The sequence below is a fragment of the Staurois parvus genome, unplaced genomic scaffold (genome assembly GCF_062004578.1).
Source record: "Staurois parvus isolate SC_StPar_1 unplaced genomic scaffold, SC_StPar_1.0 ptg000365l, whole genome shotgun sequence".
NCBI classification, from domain to species: domain Eukaryota; kingdom Metazoa; phylum Chordata; class Amphibia; order Anura; family Ranidae; genus Staurois; species Staurois parvus.
In genome coordinates, this window is record NW_028318161.1 from 6,626,153 (window position 1) to 6,649,968 (window position 23,816).

Here is a 23,816-nt window from a genome sequence, read left to right on the forward strand (position 1 = left end):
AACTGCCTCAGTGGCTGCTCTTCTAAGAGACAAGGGGGATCTCTGCAATGGAAATCCAAAACAACAGGGGGGGGGGGTGCTGTCTTAGATATGACAAATGTAAATCCTGATGCCTGTGCAGTTCTTGGCTGTGTGACCTGCTACAAAGTTACAATGTACAGTCTGTGTGAAAACTGTGGGTGTCACTTGACTAGAGCTCAGGCTAATGATCCACTGGTCCATGTCTAAACCAGAATTCCACACTCCTACAGTTGGTGAAAAATATACAGTATCTTTCAGCCAATGTAGTTCTAGTGGCTACCTCTACCTGTGAGCACTGTATGTTAAAACATGTGACACTGGCTCCTTTTCTTGAATTACAGAAAATCCAAACCATTCATTCGAGGTAAAGGGCCTGGAAGCAAAGGTTTCCACAGCCAAGGTTGAGGAGGGGGTCTACAAACACACCAATGTTCCCTGATTTGGCAAGACCTTATAAACATTCTCTAACATCTGTTAGCACATTTAGGGCTCATTACACTAGTGGTTGGGGTGGGGGATAAAACCGTAAAAACCATGCACTTTTACCACCCTCCAACTTCTCCCTCTTTAACTGCAAAGGCAGCACGCCTTGCATCGCGGCACAGAGACAGTTATTACTGCTGTCAAGTTCAGCGAGCAATACCACCCGTGGAATGCAACCCATTCAAATGAATAGTATATACCAGTGCTCCTCCTGTTTCAAATGTTACATCTCCTTCCATTACACATGCAGCTGTGGTGGGGTCTCTCCACAAAACCACAGACCCCTCGATCCTCCTATGCACTACCTTTTGCAGGACTGCTGTAGGCTACAATTGTGTTCCCCCAAGAAGCAGCTCCAGGCTGTTTAAACTGCACATCTGACTACTTCTCTAGCTGAGCTCAGTTTGAATAACCCAGTTTTGAAGGAAGCTGTTAATCAATTAGGAACGGAGATCACAGGGCAGAACTGGGAGGAGCAACATCATTCTGTGCAGTGATATCATATTTAGGGTGTAGAAAGCCTTTGACTCCATGAGCTGAGCAGCCAGCAGAGATCAAGCAAAAAGGCCATAAAGAATTCCAAGTTCAACTGCTGTGTGGAACATTAGCTGGTAACCCTATTGAGGGAGGCACAAGAGACGTGGTTTTGCAAGCACACCTGAATTATTTTTTTTAATTTGCCGTTTCAGAGTGTATGGATTCAAAGAAAAAGAAATAAAGTTACGATGGTCAGACTCCACATTGCTGGGAATAAATCTTACATCTAAAGTTCAATCTCTTCATGAAGCAAATTCCCCCCTATCTTTAAAAATATGACAGAGGATTTAGCTAGATTTTCAGTAACTGCTCCATCTTGGTTTGGCAGAATATGTGCTGTGACAATGTGGCGATCTGTCACGATGTTGAAAGGTTATTTCACCCAGGATTCTCAACAAGGCAGGTTGAGGGGCTCCAGGGTAAGTGTTTGATACAGAGGAAAGTGGCTTTTCACTTTCCTCATTTGTTTGTAAGGTCCATTTTGGGACCTGGAGCCTGGAGATTTCAAAGTGATTTGGGAGGGATGAAATCTTCAATCCTGGGACCAGGTTTTGGGAATGGCCAGGATACTGATTGCTCAGGTGTGCATGGCTCTCTTCTAGAGTCAGGACCAGGGTTCTGGGCTCCACCCCGGCAGTCAGGAGGGCTCCACCCTGGCAGACAGGAGGTGTCTGCCTTGGAGTCAGGAGGGCTTCACCAAGGAGAGGTGGAAGCCAGAGTAGCTGTGTGCTAGTGGCTAGCTGTGTACAAAACAACCTTTTGGAAAGAGTCTGCAGGAGACAGACATACAACTGTGTACAAGCCAGGAGGCTGAATATTATTTCATGTGTGTGATGGTGGATACCCCTGCGTGGGAAGCTTTATGGAACTTTTTCTTTAAATAAAAGTGGGCTAAAAAGGCCTTAAAAAAGAAAGTGAGTTGCTGTGTGCGTTTAAAAAAGCTCTACCATTTGAAGCGAGATCCCACAGTGCAGTAAAGTGTTATGAAACCCAGGACCCTACATCTACTGTATCTGGTCTCCCACAGTACATACAACATGGAAATGCAATTATTTTAGTAAATATAAACTGCTAAATACCTTTTCTTATCAGCACCTAGAGTAGTCTTGTGGCTTCTATCATTCTATCAGTGTCCAGGAGAGCACTGGTTAAAGCTTGTAGGAGGAATTTTCATTCTCCCCAGCCCTATGAGGCTGCAGGACCCCTGACCCTCGGTTTGGACAGTGTTGATTGGCCCTGCACTTTCCCAAGAAAAAAAAAAACTCTCTAGCAATACGCACCAAATTGAGCATGTGCAGCTTGCCCCCAAGGCTCTATTCTATTAAGAGATGGATTTAAGCCTGTAGAAGAAGAGGAGGATCAGAGAAGACAGGATCAAACATCCTTATTACACAATGCAGAGGATTAACCCCTTAGGTTCCACAGTAAGTATAGCAAGCATCCTTTACTGCATATAGACTGATTTTACTGTTGTTGGTTTAGTAACACTTTAAAGATCAGCCTGTTAACCCTACACTCTTTTTATATCTTCAAAGTGTGACTTGCCTGTATATCTGGGAATCAATCAACCTTAAGGTGCAGTCCCAAACAGCCAGATACCCTTTTTAGGGTATACTACTTAATCTGCCTTTTTGCTCTTTGCTCTGTTTTTCTAACCTGGTACAATTTTTTCTATAACTAATCCTAGAGCCACAGTGGTTTACAAACAATTTTGCCTGTACTATGACAGTTATGATTCTAATATTGATCCTTTGTGTTATTGCATCCTATCGGTCCTTTTGTACTGTGACTCAATTTCATTACAAAGAATTAAAAAAAGGAATTGGTTACTGAAGCTGCTCCATCTTCATAGACCTTGCCTGTACAAATAATAAAGAGACATTTAAAAGTTTCAGAATCTTTTGATTTTCTTTGTCTGGACAGAGAAAAGGTATCAAACTAAGAGGAGAAAATTATGTACACCCAGAAGTGCACCAAAAATGAAGCAAGCAGGATGATCAGTGTGAAGAGTTCCATAGGAATACATGGTTACGCGTTTTTCTTCCGCTTTCTGAAACGCAAAAGCGGAAGAAAAATGTATCAGTGTGAAAGCAGCCTTATGCTTGGCTTAAGCAGGAGAAATATCTCAGAGTGGTTAGTATGGAATTATACTCTAGCCATGCCAGGTCTTGAGGTGCTCATTTGGTCAGCATCTATGCAGTATGTTATATTAACTCCCAAATAATAATAACTCCCCAGTCATTTTTATATATGTAATAACTCCCCAGTCATTTTTATATATGTAATAATAACACCCAAACAGAAAAAGGTGTAAGTTATCTAAAATAAATTCAATTTTTGAATTAAATGTTTTATATTAAACAAATGAGTGCATTTATAACTTGGAATTTGGCATTTTAAAGAATTGATCCTCCAAATAATTAATGATAACTTTCAATAATTAAAACCTGTTAACACTCTTACGTACAGTATATATTAACAGATAAGGCATATTAATTTAAGCTCTTACCTTCAACTTTTATGTCATTTAGCTTCTTCAAAACTAGGGGAGTTATTATTACATATATAAAAATGACTTGGGAGTTATTATTTGGGCGTTAATATAACATACTACATCTAAACACAGACCCTTGTTGCTATGCCCTTCTCTATCACACTATTTGTCCTTGTTGGTTAAGTATCTTAATAAATGGGATTTGCAGTCACCACACATACCATTTAGCCCCAACAATGGGCATCCCATTAATTCAGCCTGGTCTTTCAATGGTGGACTATAAAGGCTTCCAAGAATTGGAGGCTTGCACACTGAATTTCTTTAAAGCCAAGCACCAACTACCTCCTAAGAAAATGTTTTGTAACCAAAAGCACAGCTTTCTACGTCATATCCCCACAAATAAAAAAATCTTATCTTGACTTTACTCCCTTTGAACTTTTATGCAAAGGTCATATTTCAAGCATCCATAACATATTACAGTTAAATACTAAAAAACTACCCAATATGGCTAAATGGGAATCTGGTCTTAACAAACGACATGAAATTCAAGAATGGAAGAACAGAGCTGCTATTATCTCTAAAACATCTATAAACACATCCTTGGTAGAAGCTAACTATAAGGTGCTATTAAGATGGTACTTAGTCTCCACTAGGACTGCAAAATCCACTCCATAGGTTTCTTCTAAGTGCTTTGGGAAATGTTCAGAGGAAGGATCAATGATGCATATCTGATGGACATGTCCAAAAGTAAAAAGATTTTGGAGAGTGTTTTCACTGGTTACACTTTGACCTTCATTAACCTTAAAAGATCACCTATAGATGCATTAATACTGTCTGATTTCCCTGACGTAAATGATAGCATACATTTTCCTAGCAGCCAGGATAGCTATTGCTAAGTGCCGGGAAAAAACAACAGTCTCCACTGAAACAGCCAAACACAAGCTCAACTGGAAAATGGATCAATGACAAATTATCAAGTATTCCAAATGATGTTCAAGCTAAATTGAACCTAACACAGCAACCCTGGAAATAATGCACTTTGGGCAAGTGACTGGTACAGAGAACGAATGACAAGAGTGGTCTTTGACCTATTCTTCCTTTACATACTTCTATCCTATTTTCCTTTTCGTTCATTCCATTCATCCTTAATACCTTACTCTAGAGCATTCTGAAATGTAAAAAACTACACTATTAGTCTTACATAATGCCACAGCATCAACAAACATAGGACACCCAATATTAGAGGTGACTTATTTTTACAAAACAAATATACCTTTGCACACTGACTAGTATTCCAACATTTCTCTTCTCCCTCACGAAGCTAACATGACCCCAGTACTGATGGAGAAAAGCAGGAGAGGGGCAAACAAGGAGTTTTTGCAGGTGCTAGACATGCTCTTTAACAAATGATGACATCATCAGCTGTTAGGACATCGATGGTTGGCCGGGCCTTATGGTATCCAAGGTAGTAATGCTGCACAAAAAAAACCTGTGGTTTTGTGTAATAAGAAAGGTAAGGTTGATCCAACCGCATTATTGGCAATCACAGCACCCTGGTTTTAAAAGGCTGCTATAGAGTAGTCTAATATGGGATAATAAATACTGAATATGTGAATGATCTGTTTTTTAGTCTATGGCAATACAAGTTGAAATTCTAGAACCTCCAAAGTCTGGCAAATATTTATTTGTATTATAGAACACTTGTATACATCTTAACCAAATTTGACAGAGTTTTCATCATTTTACGCTAGCCTAGCCTGAATAGCTCTTCACTGGCAATCGTCATTCATAATCGATAAGATTGTATATCCCTTTATTATGTTTATACCTATGTTCATTTACTAATCATGTACAGAATGTTAGCTGTAAAATACCAGACTGACAATATAATGTGTATGTTTAAGCTGTTACTATGTTTTACCATATTGAAATATGTGCAACGATCTTTGTTAATTTTGAACAAACATAAAAGAAAAAGAGGCATTACAGTAGTTCTGCTTTAACTGTGATTGCAGAAAAGTTTTCACCATCTTAATTATAATCATAATTATAAACAATAACATTATGTTAGATTATGTTATATTACAATATAATTGTAACATCAATTTCACATTACTGTGAAAATGAGTCACATGGCCACTAAACTGTAAGCAATAAAAGCTGATGCACAAGAAGTCATCATACCGTCATCCTGAATGGCGTGGTGGCAGCAGGCTCCATAGTAGGACTTTTTTCTGTTGTGCTCCCCGGCATGCTCCGCCTCCTCCCTGACTTCTCAGATGGCGATTCTGCTTTAAAAACAAACAAAAAAAAAAAAGTCAGCGAAGAACGTATCAAATGGGATGAATCAGAATAATAAGACAAAAGTAGAGCAGCAATCATGACCGATTCCTCACACCAGTCATAGTTGTGAATGAGACTCAATACATGAAATTGGCCATACAGCTCATTATTCTGAGATGAAATGAAATGGTTTCTTATGCACCAATTACACACTGCTGCCTAAGAACCCACATTGTTCAGCGATCTCTGGAGATATTTGTAATCTACATGTTATATTTCCAGGAAACAAAATATATCTTCTGTTACTAATAAATAATTATCACTGAATATACATCAGCTCAAAGCCAGATTTGGGTGTCACATGTCACAATCATTAGTCAGAATAAGCTGAGCACACAGTACATATGATTGCACAATTTTCTTCAGATCTATAAAAAACTATAAAGTACAAAGATCTGTCTGATTGGATACAATTTAATTGCACTGTCTACAGCAGGGGACTCCACACTTTCTAAACAAAGGGCCGTATTACTGTACCTTCAAACTTTAGGGGGCCAGACTGCGGCCACTGGGAGAAGTAAATGGCCTGGCATCAGTGGGAGTAAACAATGCCCCATCATTGGTATCAATGGGAGAAATAGTGCCGCATCGTTAGTATCAATGGAAGGAATAGTGCTCCATCATTGGTATCAATGGAAAGAATAGTGCTCCATCATTGGTATCAATGGAAGGAATAGTGCTCCATCATTGGTATCAATGGAAGGAATAGTGCTCCATCATTGGTATCAATGGAAGGAATAGTGCTCCATCTTTGGTATCAATGGAAGGAATAGTGCTCCATCATTGGTATCAATGGAAGGAATAGTGCTCCATCATTGGTATCAACAAAAGGATTAATGCCCATCATTGGAATTAGTGGGGAATAGTGCCCCATTGTCGATTTCAGTGGGAGAAACTATGTCCCATTGTTGCTGACAGTGGGAGGAATAATGCTCTGAGGATAGGATAACAGCAAGCAAAGGGCCAAATGTGGCCCCCAGGCCACAGTATAGAGACCATTGGTCTAGAGCAATGTTTCTCAACTTTGTTCAGTTACAGCACCCTTTAAACGTATGCAAAATGTCAAGACATCCCAGTGAATTATGCCTTGAGTTTTCAGTACAAATTAGGCTTTAATTTTGGTGGTAATTGGTAATGGATATCTCCTGTTTTTCTTTTATTACCAAAGGAAAACTAGCTGAAAATAGGGAAGAAAATATCCATTTTAAACTTTAGCTGTATATTTCTATGCTATTATCATAACCCACTACAAAAAAAAAAAAATTCTCCTACTCCTGACGTGCCCACACATACATACATTTTTTATTGTTTTGTACCAGTAGTTAGGTTCTAACTTAACACACTGCTACTTACGCTAAATACAAATCTTTATTTTTTTTTTCCTAACCTAAGACATGCTGGCACCAAACGCTCACACCGCATTCCTGTGCAATTCACATGCGATTCAGTGCAATGCAATTTGAGCCCAATCAATTTGAATGGGCTGAAATCGCACCACATCACAAAATCATGCATGCACCAATTTTGAAACCCCATTGCAACCAGATAACATGGTCCGTTTTGTACCACGTGAACTGGAGCAGGAAAACACATTGCTAGGCTCAATCTAAAACCTTTAAAATTTACATCTGACTAGGGAATGCTGAGTCGATGATGTTGCAGGGAGGAGGGGGTCGTATTCGTTATGTCACTGGGTGGCCCCATCCCTTACATATTTAAGAACTGTCAAGCCAGCAGAACAGTCAGAAGGTGGGAGCCAGCATCGGGAGCACAGCCTTTTTTTTTTTTTTTCGGGTAGCGGTGGCAGGCATTGTCAATGACCTTGGATCTACTTTGGGAGACATTCTTTTATTTTCTTCTTTTAATAAAAGGACATGTCAAAGACTGTCTCTCGTCTTTTTTTACACTACAGGGTTTTTTTTGTGAATGGGTAGTGGTACCATGTACCACATACTCATTCACATGGGAGGGGGTGGGCGGGATCTGGGGGCCCCCCTTGGTAAAGGGGGCTTCCAGATTCCAATAAGCCCTCCACCTGAAGACCGCCACAACCACCGGCCACGGTTGTGGGGAAGAGGGCCTTGTCCCCAAGGTGCTTTGGGGGGAATGGGAGCCCCTCCTGACCCAGAGCACCTCCCCCATGCTGAGGGCATGTGGCCTGGTATGGTTCAGGAGGGGGGCACTCACCCGGCCCCCCGTTTCCTGACTTGCCAGGCTACATGCTCGGATAAGGGTCTGGTATGGATTTTGGGGGGGACCATATGCCGTTTTTTAAAATAATTTTTTTAATTGCCGGCAATTCTTTTACATTCAGCTGTCAGTGGGGAACCCCACTGACAGCTGATAACTCAAAGGTTGTTAAGGACTCAGCAGCCACCCACTCCTTAACAACCTATGACAGTACTGACAGATACCAGTACATACCGCATGCCTGGACCACTACTTAATTACCGCATGCATTTCATTATGTATTTCATTTTGTGAATTGACACACCTTGGAGATTCTGGGGCCACATGGAAAAAGGTGTTATGCTCATATGAGATTCTAAAATTTAATCATTTGGCCTCAACACTGGCTGAAATCATATACAGCTCACCATCCAAATAACAACACCATTAACACAGTAAAGCATGGAGGTGGTAATATCCTGTTATAGGGGTGTTTCTCTGCAGCAGGGACTGGAGCACTTGTGCGGCTAAAAGGAAAAATGGATGGGTCAAAACACAGTCAAATTCTTGTGAAAAATCTGTTGCCCTCTGCCAGAAAGTTGTCAGTGGGAAGAAGGTTTACCTTCCAACATGACAATGACCCAAAGCACACAGCAAAAATTAATACACAGTGGTTGACAAAGAAAAAGGTGCATGTACTTGCATGGCCTAGTCAGAGTCAAGAGTGATATTAAACCTTTGTTTTTGTGTTTTTAAAAATTAAAATAGAAAAAGATGTTTATACTTATGTGCTCTGTGCGGTGCTCTTGCACACAGCAGCCCTGATCCACTTCTTCTGGGATCCCCCCCACCGCTTTCCAAGAGGGCACCGGTGCAGGCTCGCCCCTGAGCTGGCTAGGCCCTGCCCCCTGATTCCGTGTCACAGCATTTGATTGACAGAAGCTGATATCTATCAGCGCAATGAGAAGGAAGACAGCGACAAGAGCTGCTCCTCTCGTGCACATCACTGGATCGGATCGGACTGATATCTATCTGCCCAATGAGGTGGGAGACAGCGGCAAGAGCTGTTGCTCTTGTGCACATCGCTGGATCAGATCAGACTCAGGTAAGAAAAAGGGGGGCTGGGGGGGAGCTGCAGTACAGAATGTTTTTCACCTTGATGCAAAGAATGCATTAAGGTGAAGAACCTTAAGGCTTTAGAACCACTTTAAACCCCATTGAAAATCTGTGGAATGACTTGAAGACAAAATTAGAAGAGACATACTCCAACAAACTAAAGGCTGGAATTAAAACAAAAGGTGGTTCAACAAAATACTGACACAATGGGGATTCTGTTCTTGGCTTTTTTTTTTCTCACTTGCTGGTGGTATATCTTTCACTTGGATGTTATAAGTTGCATAAATAGTAAATAGAGCTGGATAAAAAAAAAAAACTGTGTGCCTTCATTGCAGACTTCAAAGGAACAAAAGGTGATTATTGTAAAGGGGGGTGATTCTTTTCTATACCCACTGTAAGTATTGTGTCACCCCAGCAGCTGCCAATCTCTAAAAACACTTCCATGGATAAAAAATAACTCAGCACCATGGCATCTATCTATATCTTCCCACCGTCAGTGCGCCAGATATGCCCTTCTGATTCTGGAAATTTCCCTCCAAAGACCCATGTACAGGGTATCTGTCACAACGTAAAATACCTGTGTAAAATGCCTCCGATGGAAGCTTTTAGAATTGTATGGAAAAAGTGGCTGTAATTTTAAGCTGACATTGTTTTCAGGGTTTTTTTTTTTTTTTTTTTTATTGAATCCACCATCAGGACGATTTTCCATGTGGCAGGATTATTTGTGTCTGGTGGAAAGAGAACATTTTTATGGGAGGATGATTTGCACCTCGCAACAGATGTGACAGAAGGTAAAAGATTTAGTCAGCAAAATGTTCCCTCTTCTTAGTTTCCAAAATCTGGATATTGTAAAGGGCTGATTTGTGACGTCTCCTCACCACAGCAATAGATGTGAAACGAATAAAAAGCAAAACATCCTCACCTGGAACAAACAACTCTATAGCTGTGAAGGGCAGATGAAAAGACTGTGACTGGCAAAACAAATGCATTGATATAATAATTTCCTGAGACACTGAACTATGTAGATCACCTGTTCCCTCAACACACTTTATAAGTTGTATAAGAAGCTTTAATTATAAGCAGCACAGAATATATCACATCATTTTTCACAATACACAACAGGCACAACACACTGGAAAAAGATTTCTAAATCCTGCTACTACTTAAAGAATGGATAGTGCATTACCAGTGCTGTCTATAGTGAATGGATGGGCTGTATTGTCAATGCTGTCTATAGTGAATGGATGGGCTGTATTGTCAGTGCTGTCTATAGTAAATGGATGGGCTGTATTGTCAGTGCTGTCTATAGTGAATTTATAGATGGTATTGTCAGAGCTGTCTATGGTGAATGGATGGGCTGTATTGTCAGTGCTGTCTATAGTGAATTTATAGATGGTATTGTCAGAGCTGTCTATGGTGAATGGATGGGCTGTATTGTCAGTGCTGTCTCTAGTGAAGGGATGGGCTGTATTCTCAAGTCCGTCCCTACACTACTCAAAGGATAGGCTGCATTATCTGTACAGTCTCTAGTCAATGGATAGGCTGTATTCTCTGCGGAGTCTCTAGTCAATGGATAGGCTGCATTGTCAGTGTTGTGTCTAGTGAACTGATATGCTATACTGTCATTGCTATCTCTAATGAATGGATAGACAGTATTCATAGGGTTGCCTCTTGTGAATGGATAGGCTGCATTCTCTGTGCTTTCTTTAATGAATAGATAGGCTGTATTGTCAGTGTTGTCTTCAGTTAATGGATAAGCTTCATTCTCAGTGCTGTCTATGGTGAATGGATGATCTATATTGTCAGTGCTGTCTCTAATCAATGGATAGGATGCATTCTCAAAGTGATCTCTATTGAATCAATAGGCTACATTCCCAGTGCTGTCTCTAGTGAATGGATAGGCTGTATTCTCAGTGTGGTCTCTAGTGAATTAATAGACTATTCTCAGTGCTATGTCTAGTCAATGAATAGGCTGTATTCTCAGTGCTATCTCTAGTCAATGTTAGGCTGCATTATCAGTCACCAGAGAATGGATAGGCTGCATTGTTGGTACCATCTCTAGTGAATAAAAAGGCTGCAATCTCTGTGCGGACTCTGGCGAAAAGATACAGTATATGCTTCCTTCTTCAGTGCTGCATTTAGTGAATATATAGGCTTTACTCTTATCACTGCTTCTAGTGAACGGATCGGCAGGATTTTCAGTGCTGTCTGTAGTGAATGGATAGGCTGCATTCTCAGTGTTCTTTCTAATGAATGGATAGGCCACCTTTCCAGTGCTTTATCTAGTGAAAGGATAGGCTGCCTTTTCAGTGCTCTATCTAGTAAATGGATAGGCTGCAATCTCTGTGCTGTCTTAGGTAAATGTATAGTCTACATTCTGAGGTATCTGGTGAAACGATATAGACTTCCTTCTTCAATGCTGAATTTAGTGAATAGACAGGCTTATTCATAACGCTGCCTCTAGTGACTGGAGAGGATGTATTCTTAGTGCTGTCATTAGTGAATGGATAGGCTGCATTCTTAATACATCTTCCAGCGATTGGATAGCCTGCATTCTCAATCATTTTTCCATTGAATGGGTAATCTGCATTCTCAACGCTTTCTCTTTTAGTGCTGTTAACATTTAATGTGTGTTTGAAAGCTGAGGATATGATGGTGTTCCCATTTTTTCTAGGTATGCTTGAACTTGTAGTTTACAGGAAGCTACTCTGTTTTTCTCGCCTGCATTGTACTCTGCAGATTGTGGATAGCATAGCAAATGTTCCATACAGTTATACATTGCGTGCCTTACTACATAGCAAAACCATTACAGACAATCTGCCTACACAGCACTTATCCTTCGAACAATAATAGAAGAAAATTCAGCCTGTTATTTCAGTCTTTTCTCGGTTCTATAACAAATAGATTGTATTCAGCTCACAAAACAAAGCTACAGAGCTCACTAAGCACAAAAGCCATTGTACTGCTATAAAACCACATAAAACACAATTCAGACCTGCGTTACCCAACTAATTTGCCGTCACAAACCTGACATCTCTCTGGGTGAGAGCCAATCACAGCCCTAGGTTCTGAAAGACAAAGTTGCCATGGTAACTGGCGTCTTTATAAAGTCCCCTCAGGAGTGATAGAAATCACTGCTAGGACACCAGAATCAAGGCCGCCAGGCATACAATACCGTGCTGCCATTAACATGTTCTGTGAATTATCACTGATCGTATGAAAGTGTGACCATCCCGGCGGCAGGAAATTCTTCAACATAACTTTTTCTGTGTCAAGGAAAGAGTTCTATGCCAGAGCCTGAGGCGAAAGTATGTGAATATTTACTTGTAAGAGATGAAAGCAACTTTATCGTACAGTATACAAGCAAAAACTGAGAGAAAATATATCCACATTTCTGTAAATAAACACTTTTTGCTGTAAAAAAACACACCAAAAATGATATTGATCTTTGTGGCATACATTCCATCAGTTTACAAAAATCTCCATTAACTACTTACCTACCGAGCACTTTTACCCACTTCCTGCCCAGGCCAATTTTTAGCTTTCAGTGCTGTTGCACTTTGAATGATAATTGCGCAGTCATGCAACATTGTACCCATATGACATTTTTATCATTTTTTTTCACACTAATAGAGCTTTCTTTTGGTGGTAGTCACCACTGGGGTTTTTATTTTATGCACTAGAAACAAAAAAAGAGCAAAACATTTGAAAAAAAAAAAGTTTTTCTTTGTTTCTATTATAACATTTTGCCAATATTTAAATTTTCTCCTTCACTGCTGTGTGTTGATGAGGCTGCACTGATGGGCACTGATAGGCTACACTGATGGGTACTGATAGGCAGCACTGATGGGTACTGACTGGCGACACTAATTGGCGGCAATGATGGGCACTCATAGGCAGCACTGATGGGCACCGATGAGTGGCACTGCTCGATACTGATGGGTGGCACTGCTGGGGATTGATGGGTGCCAGTGCTGGGCACTTTTGGGGCTGCACTGATAATCAGTGCCCTGATTATCAGTGCAGATGTCCTCTGTGACACTTGCCTGTTATCTTCATTACTTTCCTCTTGTTGTGACAGCGTGAGGAAAGTGCTGCCGATAACCGTCAACTGTATGTACTTTGTGATCAGCTGCGTCATTCGACAAAGCTGGTCATGTTGTAAAAGGCCGCTGTGATTGGCCTTTTATCTAGTCATATGATCAGTTGTGTCCGTAGGATACAGCGATCACTGACAGTGCCGCTGGGGGGCACGCTGGAGGCACGATCTGGGAGGACGTCATATGACGCCCTCCCAGAAGAAGACAATTGTGCTGTAGCCATCGATCGGCTATAGCCCAGTTGTCAAGTGGTCAAATACAGTACTTGGGCAAATCAGGTAGGTTTATCATTATGACCTTTCACCTTGTTCCATTCTACTGGCATTGTAACCTGAGGACTCAACTTTCTATCACTTCAAAGTTAGAAGAGTATTAAACCCAAGCAAACATTTATTATAATTCAGCCTACCAATTCTTAGATATGATGGCTGCATTTGTTTTGTTTTTTAGACTTTCTTTCTGTTATTTTCACCTGGTGACCCAGCCAATAAGTCCGTTGTTTTTCAACAGAATTAGCTGTCCTTCAGAAGTAGCATTTACAGGGATGAGATAAACCATTTACCACTGACAGGGAGCTTACAGTGATCATATTTAATTTATTTGTGTAAAATTTTATCCCAAAAGGAAAAAGAAACTGTTGCTGTAACTGCTTAAAGGGTGTTGGCTGGAATTTGGCTTGAATTTGGTTAGTGTATCTAAATCTGGTAGTGTATCCACTCCCCTTCCTCCAGACTGACAGTGCTGCTGTCCATGATTCTATATTTTTTTCCCTCTGTGTTTAAAGCCAGAAGGTTGGAATGTTAAATGAAAATAGTTTTGAGGCATGTCTATGCTTAGTCTTTTTTCTACACAATTAAACAATTGAATGAACATTTTCCAAGAGTGGTGATTCCATACATTTTGCCAGGGGTTGTACTTATTTTACTCACTGAACTGCAACTCAGTTTATAGCATTTGTATCATGTGTTTTTTCTGGATTTTTGGTTGATACTCCGTCTCTATCATTTAAAATACACCTATAATAAAAATTATAGACCCTTCATTTCTTTATAATTGAGCAAACTTACAAAATCTGCAGGGGAACAAAGAATTATTTTCCCAACTGTATCTGTCTCATAATAACCTGTGTCTAGGTAGTTCAATCAGGCACTGTGCATCCCTTTACCCAGGAGGAAGGCTAGAGTTCCAGGATATTGTGAATGCAAGCTATACTGCCGATGACTTTCCAGATATCAGCTGTACATGCATACACACGGCTTGGATACTGGATTTTCCTCCTGTCTACAGATACATACAGAGCAGGTGAGACAGAGATATCATGCAAAGTGTATTCGGTGCTGTGTCCAACTTAATATGTGTACCAGGATGATTGGTTCACTTTATTTCCAATCCTTCTGATACCTGACAAAGCTGCCTGCATGTCCTTAGGTGCAGGGCTGCCCCATACACTAAAAAATATAAAAGAGAAAAACTGGCATCCATTATGATGGGTATACTTCCATCAAATATCTCCAGAAGATGAGCAGGTACCTCAAAGGGTTCCTGAGGATACTTCCCTTCCCACAACAGAAAAGCGGGACTATAGAAACTATTTCAGGACTGCAAGCTGCTGACAATGGCCACAGTTTAATAGTTCATTTAATTAACCTCCCTAGCGGTCTGATTATGTCCATAATTCTGTGCTCAAAGCGGTACATTTTTTTGCATGGAAATATGTATTTTTTTTATTGTTGGCCTGTAATTTTTAGGAATAACTCACTGAAATCTGTCCGAACAAGAGTCTAGTAAACATCCCGGGTATGTTACAATTTGAAACACGAAATCATAAATTATAATTTAATAAATAATCATAAAAAATAACAATATAATAATAAATTTAATTCAATAATATAATCAAACCAAAAACACTGAAATTTGAAATATAGCACCAACTTCGCACATCACTGAGCAAAGTCGCAAAATCGTTTTCAGTGTCTGATGATGAATTTCCCCAGGAATCATTATCACTCAATTCTGCAAGTAGTTCTAATTTACTATCGCTGTTCTCTAGCTGGTCTAAAACCGCTTCTGACCTAAAGGGACGCTTTTTGGATGCCATGGACATTTCTCAGTTTCCAGGCAGAAAGAACAGTAAAAATGCAGGCAGGGCACAGGACAAAGCACTTGGGACAAAATGTATGTGAAATGGTTTGATACAGTAATGTTTTACTATGTAATCTTAGTGTATTTAGTTAATGTCACTTTTTGTCATTTTCAAATTTCCCGCCGTTCCGTCCCCGTACGTCCCGACGCTCGCAGGGGACGAAATCCAGATGACAGATGCCGGCATCCGCTGGAGGACATTGCCGGGGACACTGCAAAAGGGACATCACGGGAGCGCAGGACAAGGTAAGTGATCGAGGGATCCCGGAGCAGCGCCGCATGGTAAGCCTGAGTGTACTGAAACTTTACCCCCGGCTACACTCGGGAATACCGCCAGGGAGGTTAAAGAGTGTACATGATTTCTGCATCAGTAGCAAAGCAGGAAGAGACTAAAGTGTCCATTTATGACAGAGAATAGCTGCGATTCAGAGGATGACCGCTACTCTCTGGTCATTCACAGTTTATGACACTCAGGAGATCAGCGAGGAGCGATGTCAGCCTTCACTGGAGATCTGTGTTCTCCCTCCAGATTCTCCAGCCCATAGCTGGAGAATCGGAGGAACCGCAAACTAAGCAGCGATAATTTATCTCTGCTTAGTAAACGGATCTTTTACTGTAATCTCGCGAGATTATAGTAAGAGCAGCAGTTTTCCAGCATTTGTAGATCGTTCTCCCTTCGTTCGGAGAAGTGATCTACACCGCTTCATAAAAGGCATTCACAGGAGAAGTGTGTTCTCCGAGATTGCCGAAGAACTGAGCAGCGATCATTTACCACTGGTTCATAAACGGACACCTAAGTGAAGAGATGAAATGCTGAAATGCTTGCACCTGCTATTCTCAATCTAGGCTATATGACCTATGCAGTGTCGCCACATCCATCAAGCCTTCTCTGGTTGCACTGTGTGCCTGTGCTTTAGAAATGTATCATTACATTGGCACATTGAATAAACCCAAATAAATATACAAATTTCTACCTCCAATTTCATTTTATAATGATTGATATGCCTTTTTTATTCAATTCACCGGCTCTTTTGTCTTAAACCAGAAATCTCCATAACATTACGTTTAAAAAGTGACAGGAGCCTCTATTTAGCATCTAGCAATTAATACCTAATATTTTTTCAGTTTCTGTGCAGCAGTTGCCATAGCAATGACAAACACACTCTGCACATTCCATTGTTGTGAAGAGTTTGGTCGCTAGTCCTTTTAATTATGCAACATGGAGAAGCCAATGAGACTCCCTGTCTCGCCATATATCCAGCTATAGGCAAGTAGGTGGGAAAGGAGGGGCAGGGGGAGCAGGAAAAGAACTTTGGAAAAGATGAGCACAGAGGAGGAAGAGAGATGGGTAGAAGTCCTCCTGCATACTGGATGTTTTTACAGCGGCTGTTTTTGGCTTTTGATGGGTTTTTTTTCTACAGCTAGAAAACCCCCCAGCATGTTATCCTATGTGTCCATGCACCAAACTGTAATCAGCATTTTTTGGCTGGAAAAAAACCCCAGGACTAGTGGGTTTCTAGAGGAGTTTTTTCACTATAAAAACGCTCTAATGCTGAAAAACGCAGTAAAACGCTGCAAAACGGCGTTTTTGGATTTTTTTTCACCAAAACAAAACCGCAAAAAACGCATATGTGGAAAAACTAATCGTTAATTGCTAATCGTGGCCAAATGCTGCTAAACGCAAATGCAGAAGCACTAAATAAAGCTGAAAAACTCTTTACACAGCTAATGTGACCAGCGCTATCAAAACACCCAGTGTGCATGGAGCCTAAATGCGGAGAGAGAGGAGGGGTAAAACAGTAATTGGGGAATGAGGGTGCTATGTCCATGACATGAGCTGTATTTTTATTAATATTTTTACTACTGCGTTTTCTGGAACTTGTTGGCACTAGGACAATGCTGCCATGATTTTCATAAACAATTTCCAACAGAAATTCCAATCAAAAATACCAATAACTGCAAAGAAAGAAAATAAAAAACATAATACCAATATCTACAAACCTGAGGATCTTCTCTGACAACTGGAAGGTGTAGGAGAAGTAATAATTAGCACAAAGCAGTGACAAACCTTCAGTGTGATGGAAATGTCTGATATTTAGCCATAAACATCAAAAACAGTGTCTGGAATAGGAAAAGGTGAATTTGCTCTGGAGGAGGTTAAAGTGGAGCTTCACCCAAAAGTGTCCCCCCCACCCTCTACGTTTTGTCAGCTGGGTTTTTTTTTTGGGAAGGGGAGCAGGTACCTAGATTTGACAGGTGATCCGAGCAGAAGTTCAGCCCTCTTCCTTCTCACACAGCCTTCTGGGACTTGTCATAGGTCGCAGAAAGCTGCTAGACCATGCACAAAGCGCAGTACAGCTCGCACATGTGCAGTGGGAAACTGTCCGTGTAACCGTAAGCAGTCATAGGTGGCTTCCCAAAGTAAACATGGCGGCGCCTGGACCCAAAGATGGCTGAAGAGGACAGATAAGTGTAATATTATTAAAAGTCAGCAAGTACAGTATTTGCAGCTGCTGACATTTATCTATTTCTGGGCTGCAGAACAGCTTTAACCCCTTCACGCCGGCCGCACGCAAATGTGCGGCCTCCCGGTGTCTGGTCCTAGAAATCGAGTGGCCGCACATTTGCATTCATGTAACAAAAAACATATGTGCACCCTGCGCGCTCCCAACACACATGTGAGGTACTCACGGAAAGGTCCTGGTCTGCTCTTTCGATCGGGACCTTTCCTGATCATGTGACCAGCCGTGACGTCACGGCGGCCACATGACACTAAGCCACGCCCCGTCCACCACCCGGCGCAGGAACTCCTCTTCAGGCCGGGACGATCCGGCGTGAAGGGGTTAAGGACCTGTGTCAGAGGGCTATGGAAAATCTATGGGAATGCAAATCTGAAATGAAGCAGGTGAAATGCAGGTCAGAAAGAGATCAACTGCAGGTCAGATGCATCGGTCAAGGAATTAATAATTATCAAACTGATGTCATTGAAAAAATCCTAAAGTCAGTTTACACAGGCCCTTACAAGCATGTCTGCTACAGGTAGTTGACCACCTTTCTGTAAACCGAAAACACAGACCCCAGACCTATTAGCGTTCTGCTGAAGCTACACTGCTTAATAACAATGCTGATTAAATAGAAACTTTTTTTAGTACTTTGTTATAAAGTGGATATATCAAGTAATATCTGTGTACGAGGTGTGACAATGTAATTCCTGGAATGCCTGCACAGTAACACTATGGTGGTGAGTAAAACAGCCATTCCCACTCAAGTGTGTTCTAGCATCTTCTAACGTGCATTCACCTGGGTCGCCTACCAGTTGACTCATTCTTTACGGTGTAGTATGCAAATTTGCATAAAAATTGGCAAAAGTGCGAGTGAAACTTTAGTTCTGTTACAAAAAGCTTATGGCGAATATTCCATGAAGAAATCAAATGTCTTTGAATGGCATAGGTGGTTTAATGAGGGACGGGAAGATGTCCATGATGATGCAGGAAGTGGGCAGACAAAATGCAATAGATGGATGGAAATGTGGACAGAGTGCAAACCTTTGTACGCTCAGATCAAAGACTGAGTGTGCGAATGATTGCAGAGGAATCGAGAATGAACAGGGAAACAGTGAGGAAGATACGAACAGAGGATTTGGGAATGAGAAAGATTTGTGAGAAAGATGATGCCTCAAATATTGACAGAAGATCAGAAATAATGTCTTCTTCAAATTTCATCCAATCTTTTGAAGAGTGCAGAGGTATTTTATAGGGTTAATACCGTCCCATTCCAGGAATTAAACTGTCACACCTTGTATATGATCCTGTTTTCCTTTGTTTGTTCTAGGTTTCAGCATGTGTGTGTCAACACCTGAGGAACAAGTAACACAGTTACAGTATATCGCCCCCATACAACCAATCACCTTCAACTGTGCAAACTCCAGGGAAGGGAAAAGACCTTTCCATATATTATAAAGCCAGAAAAAAAATCACTTTCACAAACCCATACCCATTATGGAAGAGCAGAGTGATTTTTCAGAAAATACTAATTTTACATTCACCAACATTTTGTCTACGGGAGCCTCAAATTTTGACATGTCAACTGCTTATGCAAAATCTGCTTTAAAAAAAGAAACTCTGCACACACTCAGTAATGATATGGCTGCACATGTCCTGGTTTACACAGACACTCTTGTTAAGCGTAAACTCGCTGTTTTGCCAATCCTCAGTATTCAGGGGTTTTTTTCCAGCCAAAGGTGGGCTAAATGTATTAGATACACTACACCCAGAACTTCAATTATATGTTAGCAAACTTTCTATTGAGAGAGAAGTTGGATATCTGGAGCACCTGCATCTTGTACAAACTCTTTATATAAAGTTAATAATGATAATCTCACTATTAGCTGCAAAACCCTACATCATTGACACTGAGATACACATGAACCTCCGCTGATGATTAATTTTCTGCTGGAAGAGACCTGAGATGGTGCGGCCACTATTAACATGAAAATGGTTCTAATGGTTAGACCGCAGGGAGTCTGAGCAAGGAAGGAAATATTTTAGAGGCCCCTGTAATGAGAACAAAGTTCTGCAATTAATTTAGATGGAAAAACTCTGGACCACTCTGGAAACAATGGACCACATACTGGAACCGAAAATAAAAAATGCCTGAAATATAGTTTCTGATGAGTGTCACCAGCATAATGATGATTGGTTTAGCTAAAGAGAAGAATAGCAGCTTAGTATCAGAGTTAGGGTAGCGGGGTGAAAGATTGTGGAGCAGGTGAAGAGAAAGCAAACACCTCATTGGTAGTCTTGCCTACATAGCACAACCAGCAATGCTAAAAGTTCACTTACCTGTGTTGTGCAATGGTTTTGCACAGAGCAGCCCTGAACCTCCTCTTCTCAGGTCCCCCGCCGGCGCTCCCCGCTCCTTCCTCCAGAGCAAGCTACTCTATTAAAACACACAGAACACGTTCAGCCCTGCCCCCTGCTACCTGCTCACTGGCTGTGGTTGACAGCAGCCGGAGCCAACGACTCCTGCTGCTGTGTCTGAGCCAATAAGGGAAAGACCCAGGAGAGCTGCTGGATCAGAGATCGGGCACAGAATGCATGAAGGTAAAACAACCTTCAGCCTTTAGAACCACTTTAAGCTGGCCATAAATGGATCAAAATTTGGCCAGTTCAGCAGGGGTGGCTGCTGGCACTCAACAGAATGAGATCTAATGATCGACTTCTGTCAAACGGGCTTAGTGGAAATGTTTTCTTGATCAGTGTATTCTGAGAGTCCCTGCTATCAGAATATAAATGGGGTTGATTTACTAAAAGCAAATATACTGTGCACTGCAATGCAAGTGCACTTGCTCCAGAGTTTAGTAAATGAGGTAAAGCTCACACTGCAAAGAATAACCAATCACATTAAAAAACTGTATTTTTGCTTGCATGATAGAAATCAGCAGAGCTTCCCCTCAGACCTAGAGCAACTGCTCTTGCAGTGCACACTAGATTTGCCTTTAGTAAATAAATCCCTATTTTTCAGCGGGAAAAATTTCTCTCTTCACCTTGATAGTGTTCATGGGGAAATATGTTTGTTTTTTTTCTTTTAGCCCATTGGCTGAATAAAAAAAAAATGATTCATCTATGGCAAGCTTTATAGGTGTAATAATAATTCTTAAGCTGATCAAAAATGCTGCAATTTGGTTGTATCTGCTTTAGATCTATCAATAATTTTGTAGTACAAGGGCCTGCCTGATTGGATATAAACTGAATGGATTGTGTAGGTGGGCCCCTTCTATTACATAGATTTAGTAAATCTAAAGAAGAATGTACAGAGATTGTACAATGTTAATGTCAAATGTATGGCCTAAATAAAGGTGTTTCATGTCTGAGGAAAAAAGGCTAATATGTCACCGCACACAATCAGTGATGTACAGGTGAAACTCAAAAAATTAGAATATCGTGCAAAAGTTCATTTATTTCAGTAATGCAACTTAAAAGGTGAAACTAATATATGAGATAGACTCATTACATGCAAAACAAGATAGTTTGATTTGTCATAATTGTAATGATTATGGCTTACAGCTCATAAAAACCCCAAATCCACAATCTCAGAAAATTGGAATATTACATGCAATCAATAAAACAAGGATTGTACATAGAACAATATCGGACTTCTGAAAAGTATAGGCATGCATATGTACTCAGTACTTGGTTTGGGCCCCTTTTGCAGCAATTACTGCCTCAATGCGGTGTGGCATGGAAGCTATCAGCCTGTGGCACTGCTGAGGTGTTATGGAAGACCAGGATGCTTCAATAGCGGCCTTCATCTCTTCTGCATTGTTCGATCTCATGTCTCTCATCTTTCTCTTGGCAATGCCCCATAGAGAATCTCAGGTCAGGTGAGTTTGCTGGCCAATCAAGTACAGTAATCCCACGGTCATTGAACCAGGTTTTGGTGGTTTTGGCAGTGTGGGCAGGTGCCAAGTCCTGCTGGAAAGTCAGCATCCCCATTTCTTGAAGTTCTTGATGATCTGATAAATGGTTGATTTAGGTGCAATCTTAGTAGCAGCAATATCCTTGCCTGTGAATCCCTTTTTGCGCAAAGCAATGATGACTGCACATGTTTTCTTGCAGGTAACCATGGTTAATAGAGGAAGAACAGTGATTTCAAGTACCACCCTTCTTTTAAAGCTTCCAGTCTGTTATTCTAACTCAATCAGCATGAAAGAGTGATCTCCAGCCTTGTCCTCATCAACACTGACGCCTGTGTTAACGAGAGAATTACTGACATGATGCCAGCTGGTCCTTTTGTGGCAGGGCTGAAATGCAGAAATATTTTTGGGGGGATTAAGTTAATTTTCATTGGAAAGAGGGACTTTGCAATAAATTGCAATTCCTCTGACCCATCTCCCTGCTCCCATTCACATCTAAACTCCTCGAGCGCTTGGTCTACGCTCGCCTAAGCTCTCACCTCAACGACAACAACCTCCTCGATCCCCTACAGTCCGGCTTCCGTCCCCTACACTCCACTGAAATCGCTTTACTCAAACTCTCCAATGACCTTCTAATCGCTAAAGCTAATGGCCATTATTCATTGCTCCTACTCCTTGATCTCTCCGCGGTCTTCGACACAGTCGACCACCCCCTCCTCCTCAAAAAACTACACTCCCTCAGCCTCAGAGATTTCGCTCTTTCCTGGCTCTCATCCTACCTATCACAACGCTCTTTCAGCGTTACCTATAACGCTACCACCTCCCCCTCACTCCCTCTCTGTTGGGGTCCCTCAAGGCTCCGTCCTCGGGCCCCTTCTCTTCTCCATATACACCTCCTCCCTTGGCCAACTCATACACTCTCACGGCTTCAACTACCACCTCTATGCCTACGACACACAAATCTATCTCTCAACCCCTCGCCTCACCCCCTCAGTCTCCGCCCGAATCACAAACCTATTGAACGACATATCAGACTGGATGTCGCTCCACTTCCTTAAACTGAACCTCTCCAAAACCGAGCTCCTAGTCTTCCCCCCAGCCATCACACCACCCCCCATTGACTTCTCCATCACGTCCAACAATTCCACTATCAGGCCCGCCCTGCAGGCCAGAGTACTTGGTCTCATTCTGGACTCCAACCTATCCTTCCAGCCCCAAGTCCAATCATTAACAAACTCATGCAGACTCCACCTCCGCAACATCCCAAAAATCCACACGTTCCTAACCCCAGAAACCACTAAACAGCTCATCCACTCCCTCATCATATCATGACTCGATTACTGCAACTCCCTCCTCACTGGCCTGCCTCGCCAAAGGCTATCTCCACTTCAGTCGATCCTGAATTCACCTTACCAACCGCTACGTTTCCGCCACCCCCCTCTGCCAATCCCTCCACTGGCTTCCGATTGCGCAACGGATCAAATTCAAAATCCTAACACTGACGTACAAAGCTGTCCACCATACTGCCCGAAATTACATCACCGACCTAATATCCAAGTACCACCCAACACACACACTCCGCTCCTCACAAGACCTCCTTCTCTCTAGTTCCCTGGTCTACTCCTCCCATGCCCGACTCCAGGATTTCTCCAGGGTGTCACCCATCCTCTGGAACTCCCTGCCGCAACCCATCAGACTATCACCTGCTCTCCTCTCCTTTAGGCGTACCCTGAAAACCCATCTCTTCAGGGAAGCCTACCCCACCCCCTGCTAATTTGCCCACCTCCTCCACTCTTCCTACCACTCCATCCCTCACAGCTATCTCCTCCTGTACCACTATCCCCTCCCTCCTAGATTGTAAGCTCGAAAGAGCAGGACCCTCAAACCCCTCATGTATCGCATTGTATTGTTACTGTACTGTCGCATGTTCTGTCCCCCTTTGTAATGTACAGCGCTGAGTGAACTGTTGGCACTTTATAAATACTGTATAATAATA

The 23,816-nt window shown here is 41.6% G+C and overlaps 1 protein-coding gene across 7 annotated transcripts in view; it reads right to left on the minus strand.

Annotated features, from left to right (window-relative positions):
- Positions 1-23,816, minus strand: part of DAB2IP (DAB2 interacting protein) — a 597,823-nt gene that overhangs the window by 412,284 nt on the left and 161,723 nt on the right. For 5 of the 7 annotated variants that reach the window (XM_089685241.1, XM_089685243.1, XM_089685240.1 and 2 more), the window contains exon 2: positions 5,720-5,826. In XM_089685241.1, coding sequence (XP_089541367.1) covers positions 5,720-5,826 — 107 coding nt within the window. The remainder of the gene's footprint in view (positions 1-5,719; positions 5,827-23,816) is intronic. The other 2 variants (XM_089685244.1, XM_089685239.1) reach the window with 1 other exon arrangement.